The sequence below is a fragment of the Oryzias latipes genome, chromosome 17 (assembly GCF_002234675.1).
Source record: "Oryzias latipes chromosome 17, ASM223467v1".
NCBI lineage: Eukaryota > Metazoa > Chordata > Actinopteri > Beloniformes > Adrianichthyidae > Oryzias > Oryzias latipes.
The window spans coordinates 17,763,189-17,784,467 of record NC_019875.2 but is presented as its reverse complement, the minus strand read 5'-3'; the positions used below and the strand labels follow the sequence as shown (position 1 = coordinate 17,784,467).

The 21,279-nt window shown below is 39.4% G+C and overlaps 3 protein-coding genes and 1 long non-coding RNA gene across 5 annotated transcripts; 2 read left to right on the top strand and 2 right to left on the bottom strand.

Annotated features, from left to right (window-relative positions):
* Positions 1-2,054: 2,054 nt before the first annotated feature.
* Positions 2,055-7,068, top strand: rnf212b (ring finger protein 212B). Its single transcript, XM_004079041.4, has 13 exons — positions 2,055-2,231; positions 2,902-3,015; positions 4,520-4,572; positions 4,650-4,724; positions 5,706-5,812; positions 5,894-6,038; positions 6,124-6,152; positions 6,247-6,287; positions 6,370-6,394; positions 6,467-6,530; positions 6,598-6,649; positions 6,778-6,808; positions 6,921-7,068. The coding sequence occupies exons 2-13, from the start codon at positions 2,916-2,918 to the stop codon at positions 6,985-6,987; spliced, it is 789 nt and encodes a 262-aa protein (XP_004079089.1). The 5' UTR covers positions 2,055-2,231; positions 2,902-2,915; the 3' UTR covers positions 6,988-7,068.
* A 210-nt stretch (positions 7,069-7,278) lies between these two features.
* On the bottom strand, positions 7,279-11,944 carry homez (homeobox and leucine zipper encoding). The gene is made up of 2 exons (XM_011486560.3): positions 11,519-11,944; positions 7,279-10,463 (listed from the first exon to the last, which is right to left on the bottom strand). The coding sequence occupies exon 2, from the start codon at positions 10,434-10,436 to the stop codon at positions 8,460-8,462; it is 1,977 nt and encodes a 658-aa protein (XP_011484862.1). The 5' UTR covers positions 10,437-10,463; positions 11,519-11,944; the 3' UTR covers positions 7,279-8,459.
* Positions 11,712-12,427, top strand: LOC111949023. Its single transcript, XR_002875043.1, has 2 exons — positions 11,712-11,827; positions 11,951-12,427. It is a non-coding gene; the product is annotated as an uncharacterized LOC111949023 (long non-coding RNA).
* A 988-nt stretch (positions 12,428-13,415) lies between these two features.
* Positions 13,416-21,056, bottom strand: dhrs1 (dehydrogenase/reductase 1). 2 transcript variants are annotated; one of them, XM_023964770.1, is made up of 9 exons: positions 20,914-21,056; positions 20,210-20,358; positions 19,204-19,347; positions 19,031-19,110; positions 18,805-18,937; positions 18,556-18,699; positions 18,405-18,474; positions 15,160-15,240; positions 13,416-15,063 (listed from the first exon to the last, which is right to left on the bottom strand). In XM_023964770.1, the coding sequence occupies exons 2-9, from the start codon at positions 20,351-20,353 to the stop codon at positions 14,927-14,929; spliced, it is 933 nt and encodes a 310-aa protein (XP_023820538.1). In that variant the 5' UTR covers positions 20,354-20,358; positions 20,914-21,056; the 3' UTR covers positions 13,416-14,926. The 2 variants fall into 2 exon arrangements, with proteins under 2 accessions (XP_023820538.1, XP_023820539.1); XM_023964771.1 differs by having other exon boundaries at positions 20,210-20,355; positions 20,914-21,052.
* Positions 21,057-21,279: the final 223 nt, after the last annotated feature.

The following is a 21,279-nucleotide window of genomic DNA, read 5'->3' as shown; positions in this document are numbered from 1 at the left end:
AAAATGTCCCCATGTACACAATAGTGTTCACAAACGCACATTTATGCCTACAAGCCAACTAGTGTGAGATTTCATTCATTCACGCAATTTGTTAGTGCAAAGGTGAGCTAATACCTGTGCTCAGTTGAGTGTTTATGTTTTTCTAAAATGGATGGAATGTGGAAAGCAGGAGGGGGAGCAACCAGCCACACCCAGACCCCCGCCGCGGCAGCCAGAAGCCCCCAACGCCACACCGCAGCAAGCAGGCAGAGAACCGCCCCCGGACGCCCACGCCCACCACCCAGGCCAGGGCCAGCAGGACCGCCGTGAGGCCCCCAGAGCCAGAGAGCAGGGAGGCATGGGGGGAAAGAGAGCGCCGCCCCGGCCCAACCAGGAGAGCAGCCCCCCCCCCCCCCCCCCCGCCACGCCGGAAGAACCCAACGCAGGGCCCCACCCGAGAAGGGCACCCACAGCCCCAGACGAGCACCCCCTCACCACCCAGGAGTTCTGGGCATCCCCCCGCCCCAACCCCAGGTACGAGCCAGGACACCCCCCCCCCCCCCCCCCCCCAAGGGAGACCTGCTCCACGCTCCAGGCAGCCACCCACCAGGGCCACAGATGGTCCAGAAAGGTGCAAGACAGGGGCCAGCCGCCCCCGCCCAGGAGAGGGGCACCCCAGAGAGAAGGGGGGGCCCACAAGGGCTGTTGTAGACATGGCCCGACCAGGCTCGGCCACAGATGGAAATTGGCGAGGCCCAGCACCCGGCGGCAAGGACCAGAACCCACCCCGCAGGGACACAGACACCCCCGGCTCAGGTGTAATATGATCCCCGGTTTCTGGGCTTGCCAGAAAGCTCAGGAAACCGGAACCCAGGGGACACGGCCGCCGCTGCCAAGGGCCCCGCATGCCCCACCAGGGATGGGGCAGGGGACAGATGGTCCAAGGTCCCGCCTTCCTTGCGACATGACTGTGTGCGTGTGTGTTAGTGAGGGTGTGTGTGTGCGTGTGTGTGTGTTTATGTTTGAATGTATATTTTGAGGAGTAAATAGTGTGCACTAAGGGGGTGCAGTTAAAATTGGCAGGTAGGGCACTGAGGAGACATCTCCTGATTACTCACAGCTATGTCCCCTCACCCTTCCCACCAAGGGGCCCTAAATATCTAAGGTGCGGTAAAAATTGGCGGGTAGGATGCTAGGAGGACATCTGCTGCTTGCTGGCAGTGATGTCCAAGCACCCCCCCCCCCCCCTACCAAGGGCCCTACATGTCTAAGGTGCAAATAAAACCGAGAGAGGGCCAAGTAGCCCCCCCCCCCCAAGGCTCAACGCAGGCTAAACCCCCCACCCCCTCACTCTAATATGAGATTATGTGAGGAAGGGGGTAAGTTGGGGACAGCTGGTAGACTGTCCCCTGGTGGTCAAACAGCCGTCCCCCAGCCCCCCCCAGCAACGCGCCCAGTTAAACCAGTTAAGACTGACATGTTGGGCGTGCTGGTTAATTTATTTCTGTCCCAGACTTTGACAGAATACAGTCTCGACTTGAAATGTGTACAAAGAAAACCAAACATTTATATACATATCCAATATGACGATACATCAATAACTTTTCGGGTTTAATTTGAACTTTTTGAAAGATCAGTTCGAATTGGCTTTAAAGTTACAGTACTGACTTTCTTTCAAAATATGTTGGAATTTCGGTTTGGAGTTGGACCATTTCTTGACTATGGGAATTTTGCTAATAAAAATACAATTTTTGTCTACTTTGTCATTAAGGTAACCCAGTATAATTTCTTTTTCCCAAATTTTTTTTCCAATATAATTCCCCTCTTCCATCCAAACCATATTATGTATGCAGTTCACAAGAAGGTGATAAATTATTTTCTCTTAAGACCCATAGGTCCATGTCAAAAGCAAATCTACTCAGTTTTTTGGTTGAATACATACAATGTAATTTAAGGGACACATTTTGTTTTATTTAAACAGTATTTATTACAAATAGTCCAAGCATAGGTACATAAGCATAAGTACAATTTATGTCCACAAGTTTTGAGTCCCAAGAAAATCTCCCAGCAAGATGGCGTTTTAATTTTTTTTCAGCTTTATTGAACATACCATTAAAGCCCAGCAAGTTGGCGTGCTGGTTTAAGTCAGTGGAGCAGCGTCACGTCGTACGTAATGACGTAAGTATCTACGGGGCGGAGGAAAGGGGGGCTGGTTAACCGTTAATTACCCGACACCACTTTGACTCCACCAGGTAAAAAAAAACCTTTCGACGTATTAAAGTTTGAATATCTTTTACGTCTAACGCGAATATTGTTCTAGCTAAACGAAGCTTAAAGCTGTTTTGTGCAGAGCGATAAACTTTTTATGATTAAGCTGCTTTTCTTTATTTTTTCTTTAAATTGTCATAATCCGGAAGCTAGTTTAATTGTTTACATTATTTTATTTATTTTCTTGTCTGATTCGCGAAGACAATGGCTCCTCATTTAAACTAATAAAACATTTACTGATTAATGTTGGAACACACTAACTACTGACCAATAGTGTAGCACATTCCTACCAATGTCAAAACTTAAACACAGAGATGAGAAAATCACTGTGGACTAAAAATTCTCTAGCCCCCCCCTAATTTAGGAGATGATGCATTGAGGGAATATATAGTCAAACTCCCTTAAAAAATAAATAAAAAATTAAAAACTGTTAGATGTGTCATTTGCATTGTCCAGAAGTTAAGTCACTAAGTTAAATTTAAAAACGTTTTTTTTAATTAACTTCCACAGTTGGCATCTTCAAATTAAAGATAACAGCATCTTTACTCAGTCAAAACATCAGATCCTTTTTTTCCCTAGAAAATTATGAAATCTTTGGTTTTTAACTTGTACCTAAATATGATACATTCATTTCGATCTTGTGATTATTTGCAGACATACGACTAAAAATGGACTGGTTCCACTGTAACCAGTGCTTCACAAGGACCGGGTCCAAATTTGCTGTTTCCAGTTGTGGACACATCTTGTGTCAAGCATGCATTAAACCCAGTAAGGATGTACATGTGTATGGATATATTTCTGATGAAAGCACATTTTATTTAAAAAAAAAAAAAAGAATTGTGTTTTTCATTCAAAAAATTTTTTTAGAACTACAAACATGCAGGGGACTAACTTCATCTGCTCATATAAGATGCAATTAACAGCAGAAAGGCCACAATGTGTCCATGTCATAGACATCATCCATGTCCATTTTGTTTTGGTGCATGATATCACCAGTCTGTTTGGTTCTTGCTACTTACTTTATCCGCAAACATTACAGAGCAAAACATTGGTTGTATTTATATAGACCAGTATGAACTGTTTGTAGGATCCACCTGTTCTGAGCTTGATGTTTGACGTACGTGAAGCTGCAGAGGGAGGCAGGGACCGTCAATAAAGTACATAAGAACATCCCAGAATATCAATTTCCCAGTAACTCAAGATAAATAATCCCCAAAACATCACAAGTATTAATTATTGTCAAAACAAACTCCAGAGAAATTCTAAATGTTGTTACTCTTTCTCTTAGAGTGAACCAGCATATTGGAGTATGCAAGTAGATGACGTGTCCTTATCTTCTTGTTTTAGGACTACTGTACATCTATTTGACTACAACAGTTGTAATTTTAGGACTACAACAGCTGTAATTTTAGGATTACAACTGTTGCAGTCCTAAAAAAATTAAAGCAAATTAAAATGTAATTATTTTGAAAATCAGAAAAAAAATATATAGAAAAGTGTGTGGGGGGATTCTTAGAAAAACAAAAAACAAAATTCTCAAAATATCTTGAAAGACAAAATAAAATATCTAGAAAATATTTTTTTTTAATTTCGAAAAAGACAAAACAGTATAACGAGAATCAAGACTAAAACATCTACACAACTAGAAAATATTATTTAAAATATGGTAACTACGGTAAATATGATGGTAACTATATCACTAAACAAAAAAAAAGAATTCTCGAAAATCATCCCCAAAAATATCTCCAAGACAGACCACGTGCCACAAAGTTGACACTTTATATGCGTTGAAATTAATGCAAACCTCAAAGCTCAGATCCTAGATCCAGATAATGGCTGTAACTCATTTTCTGTATCACCACAAACAGAAATAAACAGTTTATATCTAATACTTCCCCAACGTTTTGCTCTGTAATGTTTGTGGATAAAGTAAGTAGGAAACAGACAGGCGAAATCATGACGAGCACATCCAGTAAACAAAATGGACACAGATCGCGTCTATGACATAGAGACGTTGTTGCTTTTCAACTTTTAATTGCAGGTTATCTTTTAGTTTTGATAAGCAGATGAGATGAATACCCAGATAGTAAGTAGTTTTTCTGCATTTTTAGTTTTCTAAAGATTAACATGTGTATGTATCAGCACAAAAAAAAAACTACAACAAAAACCTTTTTTTTTTAAATACAATATGCTTTCATATTTTCCATCCCGAGGAATAAACTTTTTTTGAACAGTTTATAGTTTCTTGTTACTCCTATCCTGTTTTTCTCAGACCAGTGTCCTGTATGTGGAGCCAGCTGCAGTTACATGGCCATCTCTGATGACGTGGGTCAGCTCGTCATGTTGCAGTTGTTCCTATTCAGCACAGAGAACCTTTCATTTGTGGTATCTTTCTGTTTTAGATGCAACCGCAGGGAAAGGTGTTTTTTAAGGACCCGTTAAACCTCATTCAGTCAAAGCTAGCCAACATTACACAGGTCTGTTTCACCTTTGCTGCAGGCACGCCAAACTTATATCACATTTGAATGTGTAAAAGCAGGGTTTTAAATATTTAAAAAAAGTTAATGGACCAACAATTGCATTTCAATTATATTATTAATAGATTAAAAAGTCTGTTCATTACCTTAGTGGTGCGTTTTGAATCTAAAACAGTCAGTTGTACTCCCTGTAGTTCTGTTTTTCTGTGCACAGACATGTAATAGAAATTGTCACAGTGAATATTAGTTTGAGGAAACAAACATAGGAGAACAACATTTATTAGAATCATATTCGTTTTAAGTTAACTTGAAAATATGACTAATAATAATTGCCCCTTCAGTTCTTGTAAAGTGTTTGAAAGCTGCAACTGATTATGAGTTTTTGAAAAACTGATAATTATCGAACTTGTTTTCTGGTCCTAGACGTTAAGATAACCCACATCCTATCAGTATGATTAGAAAAAGACTGGACAAGCTGAGAGCTTTCAGTGAAAACATGATATACCCACTGTTGTACATGGTGGTGGAGGGGTGATCATTTGGGCAACTTGCCTGTTTTGAATCCTGAAATAAGACAACAATCCAAGCAAAGCTACAAATTTACTTGAGAACATATTTAAAGGAAAAATACAGCGATGTGTTTTTTTACTTTTCATAATTATTTTAGCAAAGAACACCTAAATTAGCCATTTTTAAAACCAAAATTTAAACAATTTAAAATGTAAATTGTTTACCTAATGCTATTTTTTCCTGAAATGTGATTTTTTTTCTTTCTTTTTACCATCTTAATCCAACCCATCCTTTTTTTAGTAATTAGAAAAATATTTACATGTGAACTAGTTCAATATTTTAAAGCTAAATTTCACTTAGCTAGCTTTTGAAGCATGGACTACTTGATTGAACGTTTTATTCATGACCCACTTCAGTCAGATCATTTTGTAGTGTCTATACACTCAACAGTGACATCTTCACACTTTCCAGATCGCAAGTTTCCAGAGAGCGCAGATGGAAAGAGTCACAGCTCATTTTAAGAAGAAGGCTTCCACAATGGAGAGGCATCTTAAGGAAGTCACAGAGCAGGCGTACAGGTGACCAACAGGAAATCATAACTTGGTTGTGACACAAAGTAAAACCTCTTTAATCAAATCCCCCTCCTCTGCTTGCATAAGGCATCTCTCAGAGCTGAAAAAGGAGAATGACAATTTTAAAAAGCAGCTTTCAGAACTTAGTGGTGAGAATTCCGAACTGAAGAAGCAGCTGTCGGAGCTGAGGAGAGAAACCGAGGAATTAAAAAAGCCACTTTCCCAGAGGAGAGTAAGGAAATAGCTGTTTATTCCATAAATATCCTCCTTTTGGTCATTGTTTTTTACTCACCAAGTCAGTTCTTTGTTTTTCACAGATTTCTCCAAGACCTTATCAAACAGATGGGTAAGGACTTTTTGTTGTTGTTGTTGTTGTATTTCTTCATACTTTCACAATCTAGTTATGATGCAATTGCCCATTTTTTTCTTCTGACATACAGGGCTCAGAGGGTGTCACTCCCAGTGGCTGTTACTTCCCCAGGTGACCTCATTGGACTTGCTACAAAAAACATGTTTTTGATTATTTATCAAACACATTTTGGATTCTTTTATGTTTTTTCTAGTTACACCTCGATCAAGAACTATGAGGTACATCTACATTTCAGTTACTTTTTTGTGTTTTTTTTAACTTAACATTTGATCATTTTGTTTGGCAATCAGTCGCGTCAGCTCTGCAGAGTCCATGCGTTGGGCCCGAGACAGGGGTCCTAGCCTCTCCCTCACTGTAAGTAAGTACATTTACAAATAATTATAGATTTAAGCGTAATACCGTCGTGTTTTTCTCATGCCAGACCCCTGGATCAATTGCCTCCATTTCTAGTCACAGCTCTCTTCTCGATCGGAGTAAGTGTGATTTCATAAAACACAATCTTTTTGGATCTAAAAACATTTTCACATTTAGATTCATTTGTGACGAAAAGTGGGCTCCAAATTGTCCTCCATATACACCTTTTTTGTTTCGTCTTGTAAAGGAACACCTCCTGTTTTCAGCACTCCAACAAGGTGAGTAATGCAGCCAAAGGAGCTTCTACCACTGACGCATCAAAGCAAAAGTTTCACTTTGAATGGTGGGTTTTCCCGGGTAATTGACTCAACACTTTACTGTCATTTTCAGGAATCAGGCTACTGTTTTCCAGTTCCCATTTATGAATGGATTGTCAATAGAGTCACCTCGACATTGATTTAATGTCCAGTGACACTAAGGACATTTGTTCAGTGCTTTTGTTGCAAAAAAAAAATAAACTTGCCTTCATGCAAATGTTCATCATTGTTCCATATTAAATGTTCATTGTTAGTTAGATTTGTGGAAATCTGGTTTTCTCAAAATACCTTTTTTTATTTTTCCTCTTAAAAGCTGCTTTACATAGTTTTACTTTTTTCCCCCTCTTAGTGTTCATTTGAAATAACAAATGTGTAACTACTTCTGAAAATCTAGCTTCTCTCTACTAAATCCAAAGAAATCTATTCACGCATTTATTTATCAAGACAAATCTTTTTACTGGTTTCCAGCGACAAAGTGTGCAAATGTCTCTTTGAATACAGGAAAAAAAAATCATCGGAAACATTGATAAAAGAAGAGGCTACTTGTAGGAACAGATCCCACTTCATGACACTTAAATTAAGCTTTTCAGACTTTGATGGCAGAACAGAAACAAAAAGGACCTGCTCTACTTTGGCAGGTTGCCAGTTATTTGAACATTGTGTGAACATTTTGAGGAAAAAATTTAAAGTAAGTCTTACTCCGTATAGAACAATTACAAATGCGTGACATGGTTAACTTAGGGAAAAAAATCATTAACCTGAAAGCATCTTTTAAAACATGATTTGACAAAATGTAATCATCTTTGGATTTGAATCATGTCTGCTTTTCACGTGTACACTTGTTTTGCCCCCCAAAAAAACTTCACTGAATGACTAAATTGGCTATTTAGACAGTTGTAAGATACGCTTCCTCAACCTAAATTTAACTATTACAAAGGTCTGTTTATATGCATATGACAAATTATTTTGATATGAAGAATTACAACAGAGTGACTCACACAAAATCAGGGAATGCGTTTCAGGAATACACTGATCAGAACGAAAAACATTTTCTTCATCATGCTTTGCATTCAAACATGATGGCTTTCAGAGCCATAAATTGGTGGAATTATGACAGCAAGCTCAAAAACCAAAGTGCAAGATGTCAGTAAAAAAAAAAAAAAAGTTCATGTCCAGTGTGCTTTAATGATAAGGAATTCTTGGCTGTAAAGGAATAACTGCACACATTATTCAATCAATGCAGACGTTTCCCTAAAGCAGTTAATCATCTGCTATATTCAGGTACCAAAATTACAAACAATTTAAATTACCATCCAACATGTAGAATACTAACAAATCTGTTTTAGTGATCTAGACAAAATAAGCTACAAAAATATATAGCAAACCAGTGTACTGGTCACTGTTTACAGTAACACAAAGAGGGCAAATATAATTCAAGTCTAAATATATTAAGGAGAAGTAGGAAATGCAGCATATATGAAAAATCACAAACCTCGCTCTAGGCTTGTTCTAGGAAGACTGGATTTTTACAAAACGTGCCTCATTAAAGCAGTGTGAACCCCGATGTTTTCAGCCTGTTGTGATGAAGTTGGGTGTAGTCCTCCACCAACTTCTAGAAATGTTCTCCAACATCAATGGGTTCTTGGTCAGTTTTCACAACTTCCTGAGCAGCAAACCAATCTCGCACCTGCTGGTAGCTCATTTTTGATTTCTTGCATAGCGTGTCAAGGTCTTTTTCATGGAGCGACCCTGTTGAAAGGTAGTATGCCAGCAGGGGCTGGATATCCGGGGAGTTTGCACCTGTTCCGTTTGCTCTGGATTTGCGCTTGCGCCCTCTAGCGGTCGTCCCACCTTTGTTTGTCAAACCGCTGCTGCTTTGTTGATTTGCAAGTTCTGCCAGGAACTGATCGCGGACGCCCTTGACCCAGCGCAGTTGGCCATTTTTGACAGCATACCGCGTGTCACCAAACCACTGAATAACATCTGCTCTGGGTAATCCGGTAAGTTTAACAAGTTCAGTGTAATCTGCACTTGTGGGCCACTGACACTGCAAGAAGTGCTGCTTCAACACATCCAGTTGCTCTTTGGTCTTCCTTGGCCGCCCTGCTGGAGTGAGAGTAGGAGATGTGGAGGTGGAGGCCCCCGAGGAACCCAGGGCTGTCTGTGGGGGACTGGTTCTGGCCGAGTGCAGTGACTTTTTCGATGTTCCGAATCTGTGTGAGAATGGTTTGTGTGGGGAGGCAACTGGTGGTGGACTGACAGAAGGGGAAGAATAAGGCGACGATTTTATTTCCAGGATGATGTCTGGTTCACTCCTAAAGTTCTTCGTTAACTCTAAAGGTTGTTCATCGTTTGGCTCTTCATCTCTAAAACTCTCCCCATCTCCAGAAAGCTCCTCAATCACTTCATGGCCCTGTGTCTCAAGGACTCTTTCCCCAAATGCTTCGAGGCTGTTAGACAAAAATGTCTGAAAGAAGTGTGAGTTTCTAATCCCATTGTTGCGTGTTCCCTCGGGGGGTTTCACCCCATTGGGCTGAAGTGACTTTTGACTAACAAGTGGAAGGGGTTGAGTCTCCGACTCATGTTTACCTCCAACAGCGGCGCTGTGAGAATAGCCTTGTGCCGCCGCCAGGCTCCCCCGGCCAACTCTTAGCTGGTAGCGACTGTCACTAAACCATTTGCGGATATCGTTGCGACTTAGCCCGGTTTCTTCCTGCAAACGTCTCAGCTCTGCCTCTGCCGGCCAGTTCTCTTTCAGGAAGCTCTTGCGCAGAGCGGCAAGCTGAGCTTTGGACTTTTTGTAGCGCCCGTGCCGTCTTGAAGTTGCCTCTGTAAGGTCAAGGGAGACATCAGCTGCTGCACTAGCTGGCATTTCTGCTGGTGGGTGGTAGAAATATGAATCCTTAGGGGGTGGGAGGGTGGAACTGAAACAAGGAGCTCTGGATTTGACTGCTTTGTAGCAATCTGGCGACTCGCACTTTGATTTCTTACTTTGAGGAGTAAAGCTAGGTAAACCACCCTCTTCTTCATCACTGTCATCTTCAATTACCAACTCCTCCAGACTTTTTGCTTTTTCTTTCAGTTTGGCTTCTTCATTTGATTCAGTGGAATTATCGTATAGCTCCGGCACAGCTAGTTTCCTCCGTGTTTCCTCGATTTCCTCGGAAGACCAGCTAATGCCATATTTGATTCTTTGCACCATAAACCACACTTTAACTTTGTCCAGTGGCAAGGCGCACGTCCGCGCCAGGGTGCCGACTTCTGAGGATGACGGGTACGGGAATAAGTTAAAGGCGTGAACAAGTTCTGGGATCTCGTCGAGTTCTCTGGTCTGATCAGACTGCGTCCACACCAGTTTCAGTCCTTCCGAGACCAGAGGCAAGCACACAACAGAGTTGTTGTTGGTGGTGAAACTAGCCACACCACCAACGTTGCTTTCAGCCGAGCTGGCTGAATGGCACAAATCCCTGGGAGGGCTCTTGGTTTCAACATCAATTTCATATCCCTTCTCCTTTTGGTTTCCATCAAAAGGTTGAATTATGATCCCCAGTCGTCCATTTTTTCCACTGTGTTCAGTATACGATGCCATGTTGGCAATCAAATAGTGCTCCGTCACCTAGAAAGGAAACAAAAGGGATAAAAAAGCGTTTAGTTGAAAATCATCATATCCTTATTACTCCAAAGATAAGATCACTATGTGGAAGTGGAACCCTTCAGAGATCAGAACAACGGTGTCGATACTTTTGGGGTTGTTCTCGTTCTCAAAGTCAATTTTCCAACAACTGTCACCCCTCCCCCCTATTTCTCTCGACTTCTTCTGAACTCTATAAAACCGGTCGTATACTCCGTCCAGACTGAGCCTCCCCTCCCCCAAAGTGTGGCGACTGACTTTTGTTTTGCATGTGTGGGGGGACTGGTCAGAGAGGGTGGAAGCACAGGGAAGGACCATCTACGAGGAATTCATCACCGTCCCCTCCCTTACCCTCACTCAGTCGAGCTTTGTTGTTTCACTTCCAAGTTTTCCGAATGCCATGTGTTCTAAAGAAGATCCCACAACAGAACCGATCCAGAGGAACGCCATCCTCCCACATTAACCATGAGGGGAAGCATCGGTTAATCCGTACATGTGGATGAGTGTGTAAATGCAGCAGGTGTTGTGCAAGTTCATGATATAAATAGTTCTTTTAAAGGAGCCTCATTCAAGGGATTATAATTCACCTTTGGACCAAAAATTTATTACAATATACCTAAAACATTGTGAAATTGTTTGTATAAAACCATATTTTTATTTTGAATGAACAAATATTTTATTTGTTAATTAATGTGATCACATAATCAAACATCCAATATTTTGAGTTGTTTTCTTATATAAAAAGTGAATTTAAGTGAAATACTTGTGAAAGGTTCCTCTTACTTTTCATTCATTAAACAGCTGAACCCCCTTAGAAGAGATAACTGGCCTTCCTCCGCGTTTAGCTCCATTTCTGTTCCTAGCTTTGACCGTTTTATTTTTAATTTGTTTTTGTGCCCATTTTTTGTTGGTAAAAAGTTTAAAAACAACAACAGTTAAATGTCTCACCCCTTTGTGGCGTACCATCTAAAACACTCGATTCTGCACAGGCGCACTTCGCCGTTAGACACGCTCCAGTGAAAACATAAAAATAAACTTACCTCAAATGCCAAAAATAACCCGGTATCCTCCGCGTTCCTTTAAGCGACGCCAACGGAAAACCGTTGAAAGTTCTGGATGAGCCCCTTCCACCCGGCTTTGTATCGCCGAAGTTTTTCGAGGCGGGTCGAAGAAACAATACCGTCCGTCTGTTGGTTTGACCCTTGTCTTGTTTATCGAGCACCGCGACGGATTACGGGCTGGATTCAAATGTGCGAGGCGACCAAGTTTGTTGCCCGTCGCTCGCTGGAGTTCAGTCGTCGGCTAATTCCTGCTGGCCTCACTAACGTCCAAGCCGAGAGATTAAGGGGGTGAGTTGAAATCACGTCTCTTCCTCCCCCCGTCCCCCCTCCCCGCCTCTCCTCTCCTCTCCTCCGGTCCGCTCGTTGTTGCTTTTGTTCTTTAACGGAGAAGTGCTCTCTCTGTCCGGCCAGATCGAGGCGAGGCGGAGCTGACGACCAGGAAGCCCACGAGGCCCACATGACTCTCCCACAATGACGGCGGGGTGGGTGTGCCAGTCTGGATGAACAGGCGGCGGGTTGGAGGGAGGGTGGAGGAAGGGCCTGCGCCACAAATCCGTTACACTGAACCAAACTCCAACCATTAGGCAGGTCCCGAAATCAGATTACTCAAACTTAAATCAGACTAATGAACATGTAGATTTTACCAAATTCCCATAAACCTTGTGCTATCCTAGGCTCTTTGACATTGGGAGTGAGGTCATCTAGACCCCACTAGACAGTGAGCTGAACTTTTTTCTTCAATGATTTGTGAACCTCACTGGTTTCTATGGATTACATGAAATCCTCTCCACCTTTCTCGTGGTAGGGAGAACATGTTAGTGGTCATCTTGACCCCATAGGATATCTGTTTCCATAGTTTTATAATTAAAGATCTTTGGAGACTTTTAAGTTTGGAAACTAAATTCAACTTTATTTCTGACAACAAAAAGCAGCGACACTTTCTTAAAGTACATGACCTGTATTTTAAAAGGGTGTACAGACATGAATCCAAATTAAAAATAAATCTGATGAGGTGTAAATGCTCAGTTACATTCAGCATGGTTACTCTGCTTTTCACTGAAAAAAGGAGGGTTTAAAGCAAGGGGTAAATATATATATGTATCTTTTCATCATTTGAAGTTGGAAGTTTGTTAGGATGGCGGTGTGGGAGTTTGTGGTATAAAGATCCACTCAAAGGAAAATTTGCATTTTAATCTGTTTTTGTGGCATTTTCCTAATAATGTAGGTCATATATACAGAAAATAAAGCTTAAAATTGCATTTCTGATCATTTCTTATTGAAATCATTGTGAATCAGGGGAGGAAAAAATGCCTTTTGAAAAAGCAGGCCACAAGCTCCCTGCTCCCTTCTGCTTGTACACGACTAAATCCATGTACGTCTTTGTTTTCCTTTTCCGAGCTGGCATCTGACTTCTATATTGCTTGCTGTTTTTGTTGCACCTGTAATGTTAGGTTGAGGGTGTGAGGGGCTGTAAGCTAGAGGGAGAAAGAGTAAACAGATGGATGATGGGAAGTAGGGTCGGACTTACTCCATACCAACAAATCAGAATTTCCAATGAACTATTGCCGTTCTGTAGAAGCAGTCCTAGAAAATGAAAGTTTTTTTTGATTGTGCCTAAAAATGGAATAATCATACTAGAAAACAAAAAGAAACACTGGGAACGTTTTAAAACTAGATCAAAAGATTATCGGAGTGGGACTTTAAGGCCTGTGAATATTCCAAAAGACAAATCTGGATTCAGTTCATGAAACTGAAGATGCAAAGGGGACTCATGTCTGAGGTCAGGCTTTAGACAGCGGGCAGTGAGCAGAGTTGATAGGAACTTTCCACTTCAGCTAAGCCTCTGATGTTATGACTAAATACGAGAATGACAAAATAATATTAATGGAATGTATTTTTAAAAAGACCGACTCATGTCCTTCTTACATTATTATAAAATACAAAATGGTGCAATCTTTACACTTCTTACAAAATCTCTGGGTTTATTTCAAAACGAAAAACAGGCTTATTTCTACCTTTAGCTTCAAACCATTGATCAAATAATAGGTTTGTTTGATCGATGACATGAACTAGTACAAAATATTTTTATTCTATTGGCTTGTACTGCTAGTGCTACAAAATACTTAACCAACAAAATTGTTGGTTTCATTGTTAAATTATATTTTCTGAAAAACTTTTATAGCTCTGTTGCACATCCATAGACATGAAAGGAACCCATTTTAAGATGTCCAAAAACATTGAACGATTTATAAAAGGGTTTTTTAGCTGTGTAAAACGTCACAAAATACATGAGGCTAATTCTGCTGGCTCAAACGTACTGTGAGAGTCTGTTGGGACCATCTTCATCTCCCACATCCTGGAGCGCTTTAACCACACCAAGACACTGAGCCTGAGCGGTCCAATGTCATCGCAGCTGTGTATAGGGGCAGCAATTCACAAACATGGTGGTAGTTTTTGAAAGTAAGGGATGACGCAAGCTAAAGAGGGAGTCCAATCAGGTCTGACTGGCTTGTAGGACTCCTGAAGCAGCTGATATGTATCAGGAGTGGAAGCAGCATGGAGTGCGGGCAGTGGCAGAGGTGGGAAATTGGAGCTGGGAGGAGTTTGGGAGAAATTCTGCAGTTCTCTGCTAACACCACCAAGAGTGCTGGTGCTGAGTTGTTGACCTTGACTGAGGAGATTGGGGAGAGGTAGAAGGCACACCCCTTAATCCTACCAACAGGCCTTCCACTGACGAAGCAGAAGTTGAGGACACAGAGGTGGGTAAGTCCATCATCCAAGCCAAAGTCACAAAGGTGGTCAAAACGCTCCTCGGTGGGAAGGCACCCAAGTTGGAAGAGGTCCGCCGTGACACGCCTTTACAACATTACATGGCGGTCAGGGACAGTGCCTCTGGGGTAGCGGTCCCTCACTGTCTGAGTTCTGGGGATCCCACAACTCAGCCGGAGAGGAAAATTTGGCCGAAAGTTGAATCTCTGACGTAGCTGGAACTGTCCATCTTTGGAGAGGAAGGTCTGGACATCTTTGCTTGGGCTGCTGTCCTCGCAACCATGCTTTTGGTAAGATGGATAGATGAATAGATAGTCACATTGTGAGGATTCTTAAGTGCTTAACTCATATTAAGAGCTAAACTTTTACCGATCAACATGGTTTCATTAATGTGCAAAAAAAAAAAAAAACGTAATCTCATTTAAAACACCATTCAAAGTACAATAAATGTGTATACTTACAATAATAATATTAATTTGGTGATGATAATAAATGGTTTAAACACCGTGGAGTTAATACATTTTTTTTCTAAATAAATTTAATTTGGCTGGGAAGATAAATTGTAGGAATTACAACTTTCATTTGCTATACTGGTGTATGTTTTGATGTGGAAAGTTGTTAGAAGTGGCTGCTAGCCAAAGTGAGGACGAAGCGCGGCAGGCGGATGAATGAAGGAACAATCGCCGACAACCAGGAGAGGTACGGAACCTGGGTCAGGAGGAATTTTAGGGACGTGAAATCCGTTACACTCCGCCCTAGAAACAACCAAATGTACAACGTGTCAAGATATCCCATTGAGCTCTCAATCCTTTAAAAAGAAACTGTCAGGAAGAAATTAAAATCAGGCTTACCGTCAATATCTTTTATCCCATAACGCCGGGCTAGGTCACATGTCATGAGCACCTTTCCAGTCAGCGACATTATATCTTTATCTTAGAAGGAAAAAATAGAAATAAAAAGCAATATATTTACAGTCTACGAAAAGGTCTTTCAAGTACTATACTTATTTTTAAAAATGTTAATGTATATTTCTAGAATACATTTGAAACAAACACCTGTGCACATGTCAATCATTTTTGTTTGAACTTTTAGACCACCCTAAATTTTTTTACATAGCTTGTGGCAAAGCAAGGCAATTTAAAGTGGTTTACATGAATCATTAAAGACCCACTTAGATGAAAATGTTGTTTTGTTGAAACATTTTTCTCAAGATAATGATATATATGAAGAAAGTGAAGCTTAAATTTCAATTTCTAAGTATTTTTTTACTCAAATCATTGTGAATCAGGAGCAGATGAAAAAATGCTGTTTGAAAAAGCTTGTAGTTGTGACGTAGAAATGAAAATTGGCTTTTTTTGCTCTGCACCAAAGGGTCCCGCCCACAACTTAACAGTCAATTTCTAATGAACTGGGGTCCTAAAAAGTGACAGCGGTTCTAATAGATCAAAAGATGACTGGAGTGGGTCTTTAAAAGCATTTCAGTGGTGTCCAAAGAAGAAAATAAACATTGGACAAAGAAGCGACCCTGAAACCCTTATGTTGTCTAAACGTGACCAAATGGAAAAAAAAAGACAAAAGCCAACAATGCTCCTAAAAACTTTAAATGCTTCATTCGCAGATCAAATATAAATATGTTCTTAGTAATCAGATTCTATGTAATCTGATTACCTGTTAGTGTCTTCCTGATTTTTATTACAGTTTTTCTTAGGCTGACGTTAGAATGTCTGGGTTTCCATTAGTTGTTGAATGCAGCATTGAAACTACAAGGGGAATGAAGGTACATATAAAACTACTTTTTTATTTTTTATTTGTTTGCCAAGTTTACCAACTAAACATCTAATTATCTAATCATCAAATTTAGGGAGAAAACAGACACATGCCCATTTGATACATTGAACCCAAATTCTCACCGTCTTGGATTCTTGCTGGCATAAATTCAAAGTAAGTTTGTCTTTTTTCTGGCAAAATCTACAAATATTTGAGATGCTTCATAATTGGTCAGATGCTCCCGAATGTTTGTGTTCTTTTCAACATTTTGAAGTATTCATACATGGCAACTGGTGCAGACCTGGACCTTTTGTCTGTGATTTGTGAACTGAAAGAGGACTTAAGAATCTGCTTGAATATTTAAAAAGTGAGTTAGCTTTGAATAGATTAAAAAAATGTAGTAAAAAGAAACTAAATATTTTGCGACAGCTCAAAGAATATCAGTTCAGCCCTGCATTTATTCATCTGCCTTTTAATTTTAGTTTGTGTGTGTTCTAGTTTTTATATCATCTTATGAGTTCACAGTGATCTAGCTAGGTTCATGACACAGACTCTGCTCTGCCTTTTTCAGTGTTTACAGTCCTTTTTTTCATATTTTACTTTTTAAGTGTATTAACCTTTTACTTGTTATTATTTATGTTTTGACTTTTTTAGTGTATGGCACCCAGTTTGACTGTGGTCTTGTTAAAGCGCCATTTAAATAAAGATGATTTGATTTTCACCATTAAATAACGAGCTTGCAGATATCTTTTTTTTGTCATGGAATAACAGTAACCAGTAAACATCTAAAACACCAGTAAATATGTTATAAAAGACCCACAAAAAAGAAAATAAAAAAAGAGGATATTGCTAATAATGTAAGAATTTTATTGCGTCCTTTAACCTTATTTTCAGTAGAATGTTTATGTTGGCAAAAATCAGCTAACTTAAGATTTAACCAACAGTTTAGCCTAATTTTTGAGTTTTTTGTGTGAAAATTTACAAATGTTTACAAAAGAAAGCATAAAATTACTTACAACCCCGATCATTCTTCTGCAAAATAAGTCAAATGGTCTTTAGGCAGTTTCCTTTAACTGATTGACAGACTATGTTGCAAGCCTGCTTCTTACCATTTGAAGTTCTCACATTGTCAATATGATAATTATTTATTTAGGAAAAGTATGGCAGTTCAGATCATTTTGATTGGTTGAGACAGTACCATTCTGTTTTTATTCCATTTCATTCCTTTTCAAAAGAAATAGTATATTTTTATAATTAAAAGAAAAAAAATTTTCTTTTTAAATCACTAATTTAGAACCAAGGCAAGCTTAAAAGAATAATAATTAAAAATACATCAAACAAATATATTTGTTTGCAGCTTTTTATCATAACTCTTTTCAAATGATTCAAGAATGTTTATTGGCTCTAAAGTGCAAATTACATCAACTCAATCCAAAAACCTATTTGAGATCACGACAAAAAGGAATCATTAAAAAACCTTAAATTTTAGAAATTGAAACAAAAAAACAGAAATCAAAATGAAAAACACAAAAATTTAACTAAATGAAAAAGATATTTCAGAAAACAAAAATAATTTCCAGAAATTAAAATGAAATGTTACAAAAAGGAAACAATAAAAAAAACAGAAAAGGTGGATATTCTAGAACATGACTGAATGGGTGATGACCTTTGTTCATCTTTTTAACAGGAAGTGATTTGGCATCAATATCTTCCAACACAAGATAAGTCTTTTATTATCTGACCACTGCAAAAGTTTGGTGATTGCTCAATAATATTTTACCACAGGTCAGTCAGAACATCCTTCTGCTTTTCCTCTTCTTTCTACTGTCATCCAATCGGTAATGTCCCATAGTACCTACCTTTTACCGTTTCTGATTTTGTTTCACTTCTTTTTACAATTTATTGTGATTTATGGAAATTACTTAGTTTTCTGAAATGTTTTTTTTTGTTGCTTTTTGTGATGATTTCTAAAATGTTATGTTGTGATCTTTAATATGTTTTTGCGTCGTTGTGATTTGCACTCCAGGGCCACCGTAGTTTTGGCTCATAGAAGAAGAAAGCCAACTTGTTTTTTACTATGTTACAGTTAAAGCATAAATAAATGCTCAACAGACAATTTTTTTTGCTGCAGTCCTGTTTACTGAGGATTCAGGAGAACAACCATCTGCTGCTGTCTGTTCTATTTATTTCTATTCTACATCCTAGTGGATTACACTATTATCGGACAACTGGAGTCTCTACATTTCCAGTTGTACTTCCTGGAGTCGTGCATTTCAGTTAGACCTGTAAGGCAACTCTGTAGACCGTAATTACAAACATTAAGACTTACCTTTTGCCAAATTGACAATACATTTGCCACTCATTTCTGTTGTTTCTCCATTGGCAAAAATGTTTGACATCTGTATTTGGTTAAAAAAACATTGTTTAATTTCACAAACTAACCACAAAGACAGACTTTCCCCAAAAGATCAGTAGTTTACCTGTCTACCCTGACCCACAGATGGATCACCCTCCTCCATAAATTGAGTGACCAGCTCTGTCTGCACTGGCCCCGGCCACAAGCTGACAGAAACCACTCCTCTGCTTTTTAGCTCAACTGCCATGTCGGCTGCCAACCTGTCACACTGGAAACACAAACAAACGAGTGACGAGATAAGAAGCAAACAAGGCAGGATTGCAGCCACTCTTCTATGGGGCAAAAGCGAAACAATGAGCCTTCTTTCTCCTACCGCTGCCTTTCCAACACCGTACGCTACATTGAAGAGGTACTTCAGCCCCCCCATGGATGAAACGGTCACTATCAGACCGCGGCCTTGAGCCACCATCAGCCGGGCGCCATAAACAGAGAATATATAGTGACCCCTGTCAGATGGAAAAAATTAAGTTAAAAATGTTATCTAACATTTAAAAGCAACTAAAATAGAAGGAAAAAGTCAACTTGAAAGTTCTAACTACCTGAGACCTGCATTGTTGATGGAGTCCCAAACACTAGGATCTGTTTCCCAAAACTTCTTCTCCATGTTGTCAAAAATATTCTGGAATGACACAAACTGAGGTCAGCAACGCAGGAGGTTTCACCCCAAAGGGATAAAGTGGGAAGTTTCATGATATGTTAAAAAGATTCCAACCTGAACTCCAGCATAGGCATTGTTAACCAGCAGGTCTAGTCTGCCGTCCTGATCCCGTTTAATCCGTTCAAAAAGCTCTTCGATGTCTTTATCTTTTGTAGAATCACAGATGACTGGCACGCACTTCCCACCTCTTTCACTCACCTGGAGGGAGTAAAAACACCTTAAACAATAAGAGCCAGACAGACGTCTCCCACACAATAGCTATTGTCAAAGACAAAAGTTTTCACTAAATGAAGCTGATCACGCCAAATTCTCTTTAAAGTTATTTAATGTCCCCTTTGTGTTTATAGATTTAATTACCAAAAGAAAAAACCTTTCAGCTTGTTGCAATGAAAATATATATATTTAAAAAAGTTAATCAGAATTAATAACAGGGCAAGATTTAAAAAAAAAAAAAGGAGGAACACTTGAAAATATGGCAGGAACTTTAATGGCTTATAACTTCTACAAACCTGCCCATCAGGATTACAATCGGAAAGGTTTTTCTTTCAACATCAACTTGAGATTCGGGCTGTCAAAATTAATTTTAAACATTAGAGGTTGATGCAAGTTTAATAAGAACGTTGGTAATCACTACTGCTTTTTCCAGATAACCTTCTATTCTTAATCTTTTGCTTCGTAATCTTAGGGTCTATGTTTGTATAACTCTTATTTTTTGCACAAATCTAGTACCTTCGATAAATCGCTGCTTCTTTTTTGTTTGTTTTTTAAATGGAAAATAAACCAAAAAAGAAAATAAAAAACAGTAATAAGTCTTTAAGTTTTTAAGCATAAAGCATTTAATGTGTTCCCTTTAGTTTATGTTTGTCCGCTTTTGTTTTTTAAGGCACCGAATCACTTAAAAAAAAAAAAAAACTCCCATAAAACAGATTTTATTCCTCTCTTTCTGTTGCAAACCACAAAGAAAATAGCAGATTATTTCTTTGCGCCTGTATGTTAGACTATCTGCCGAATTGCCCTTCTTCCAGGAAATGAGCATTTTATTGCAACACTGCAGTTTCACCTCAGCAGCAGTTTGCTTCAGGGTCTTCTCCTGCCGCCCTGTGATGTAGACAGTTGCTCCTGCCTCCGAAAGCTGGAGAGCTACGCCCCTGCCAATGCCTCTGGAGGCACCCGTCACAACGCACACCCATCCAGACAAGGCCATCTCTTCTGGGAAAAGAATTGAAATCATGTGCCGTGAAAAAAAAAAAAAAAAAAAACCTCAAAGTTCTGTCAGGGCAAAAAAAAAACAAAAGCTCTTATCATAGTTGCATAACTTTATTGCAGCACTGACTAGAGTTCCCACTAATTTGTGGTATTCTTACACAACAGCTCTATTCACTGTTAGTCAACATGTTTCATAATTTTAATGAATAACTTGAAAACAGATCATGCAAACTTAATGCAAATTTAAAAAAATATCCAGTGCTGAGGAAATGTACATACAGTTACTACTGTGCCTTTTGATGCTGTTTCTGTTATTTTATGTTCTATTCTTAACATATAAATACATATATCTTTAATTACCTATAAATGTGCCCCTTTCCCCCATGATTGCCATGTTTTCAAAAGTCGCAACAAAGTCCTTAACAAAACTTCGCATGAACGTGTTCATCAGCAACAAAAACGTTAAGAACTGTTACATCTACGTTTATTAGGACAATGTATTGTCCTAATTGTTCTATATTTAGCGTCGATTTATTTAGGTGTTTAAGCGCAACATACCTCGTAATTCAGAGAGAGTTCCTCTTTATTCAGTACAACCCGCTGGAGCAGTCCTACAACGGCGGATCCTCGCTGGTTGCTTGATGTTATCTCGCAGAAATCCCGTTTGCACCAGCCGTGCTCTCTTACGCGTTCTTCACGAAACAACACGTGTAATCTCGCGAGATCATGTGGCAAATGAAGTTAGTGTGAGACTCCTGGCTAAAAATAAGAGTTTATTGTCCTTGTCGCTAGTTTTATGCTTTGTTTTAAACAGGATTGTTAAAATTAGGATAATAAATTATGTCAAACGCACCAGAATGCTTCTAAAAGCTGTTAAGCTACTTTTTATTGTATTATTTTCGACATACTTTAATATTTACAATT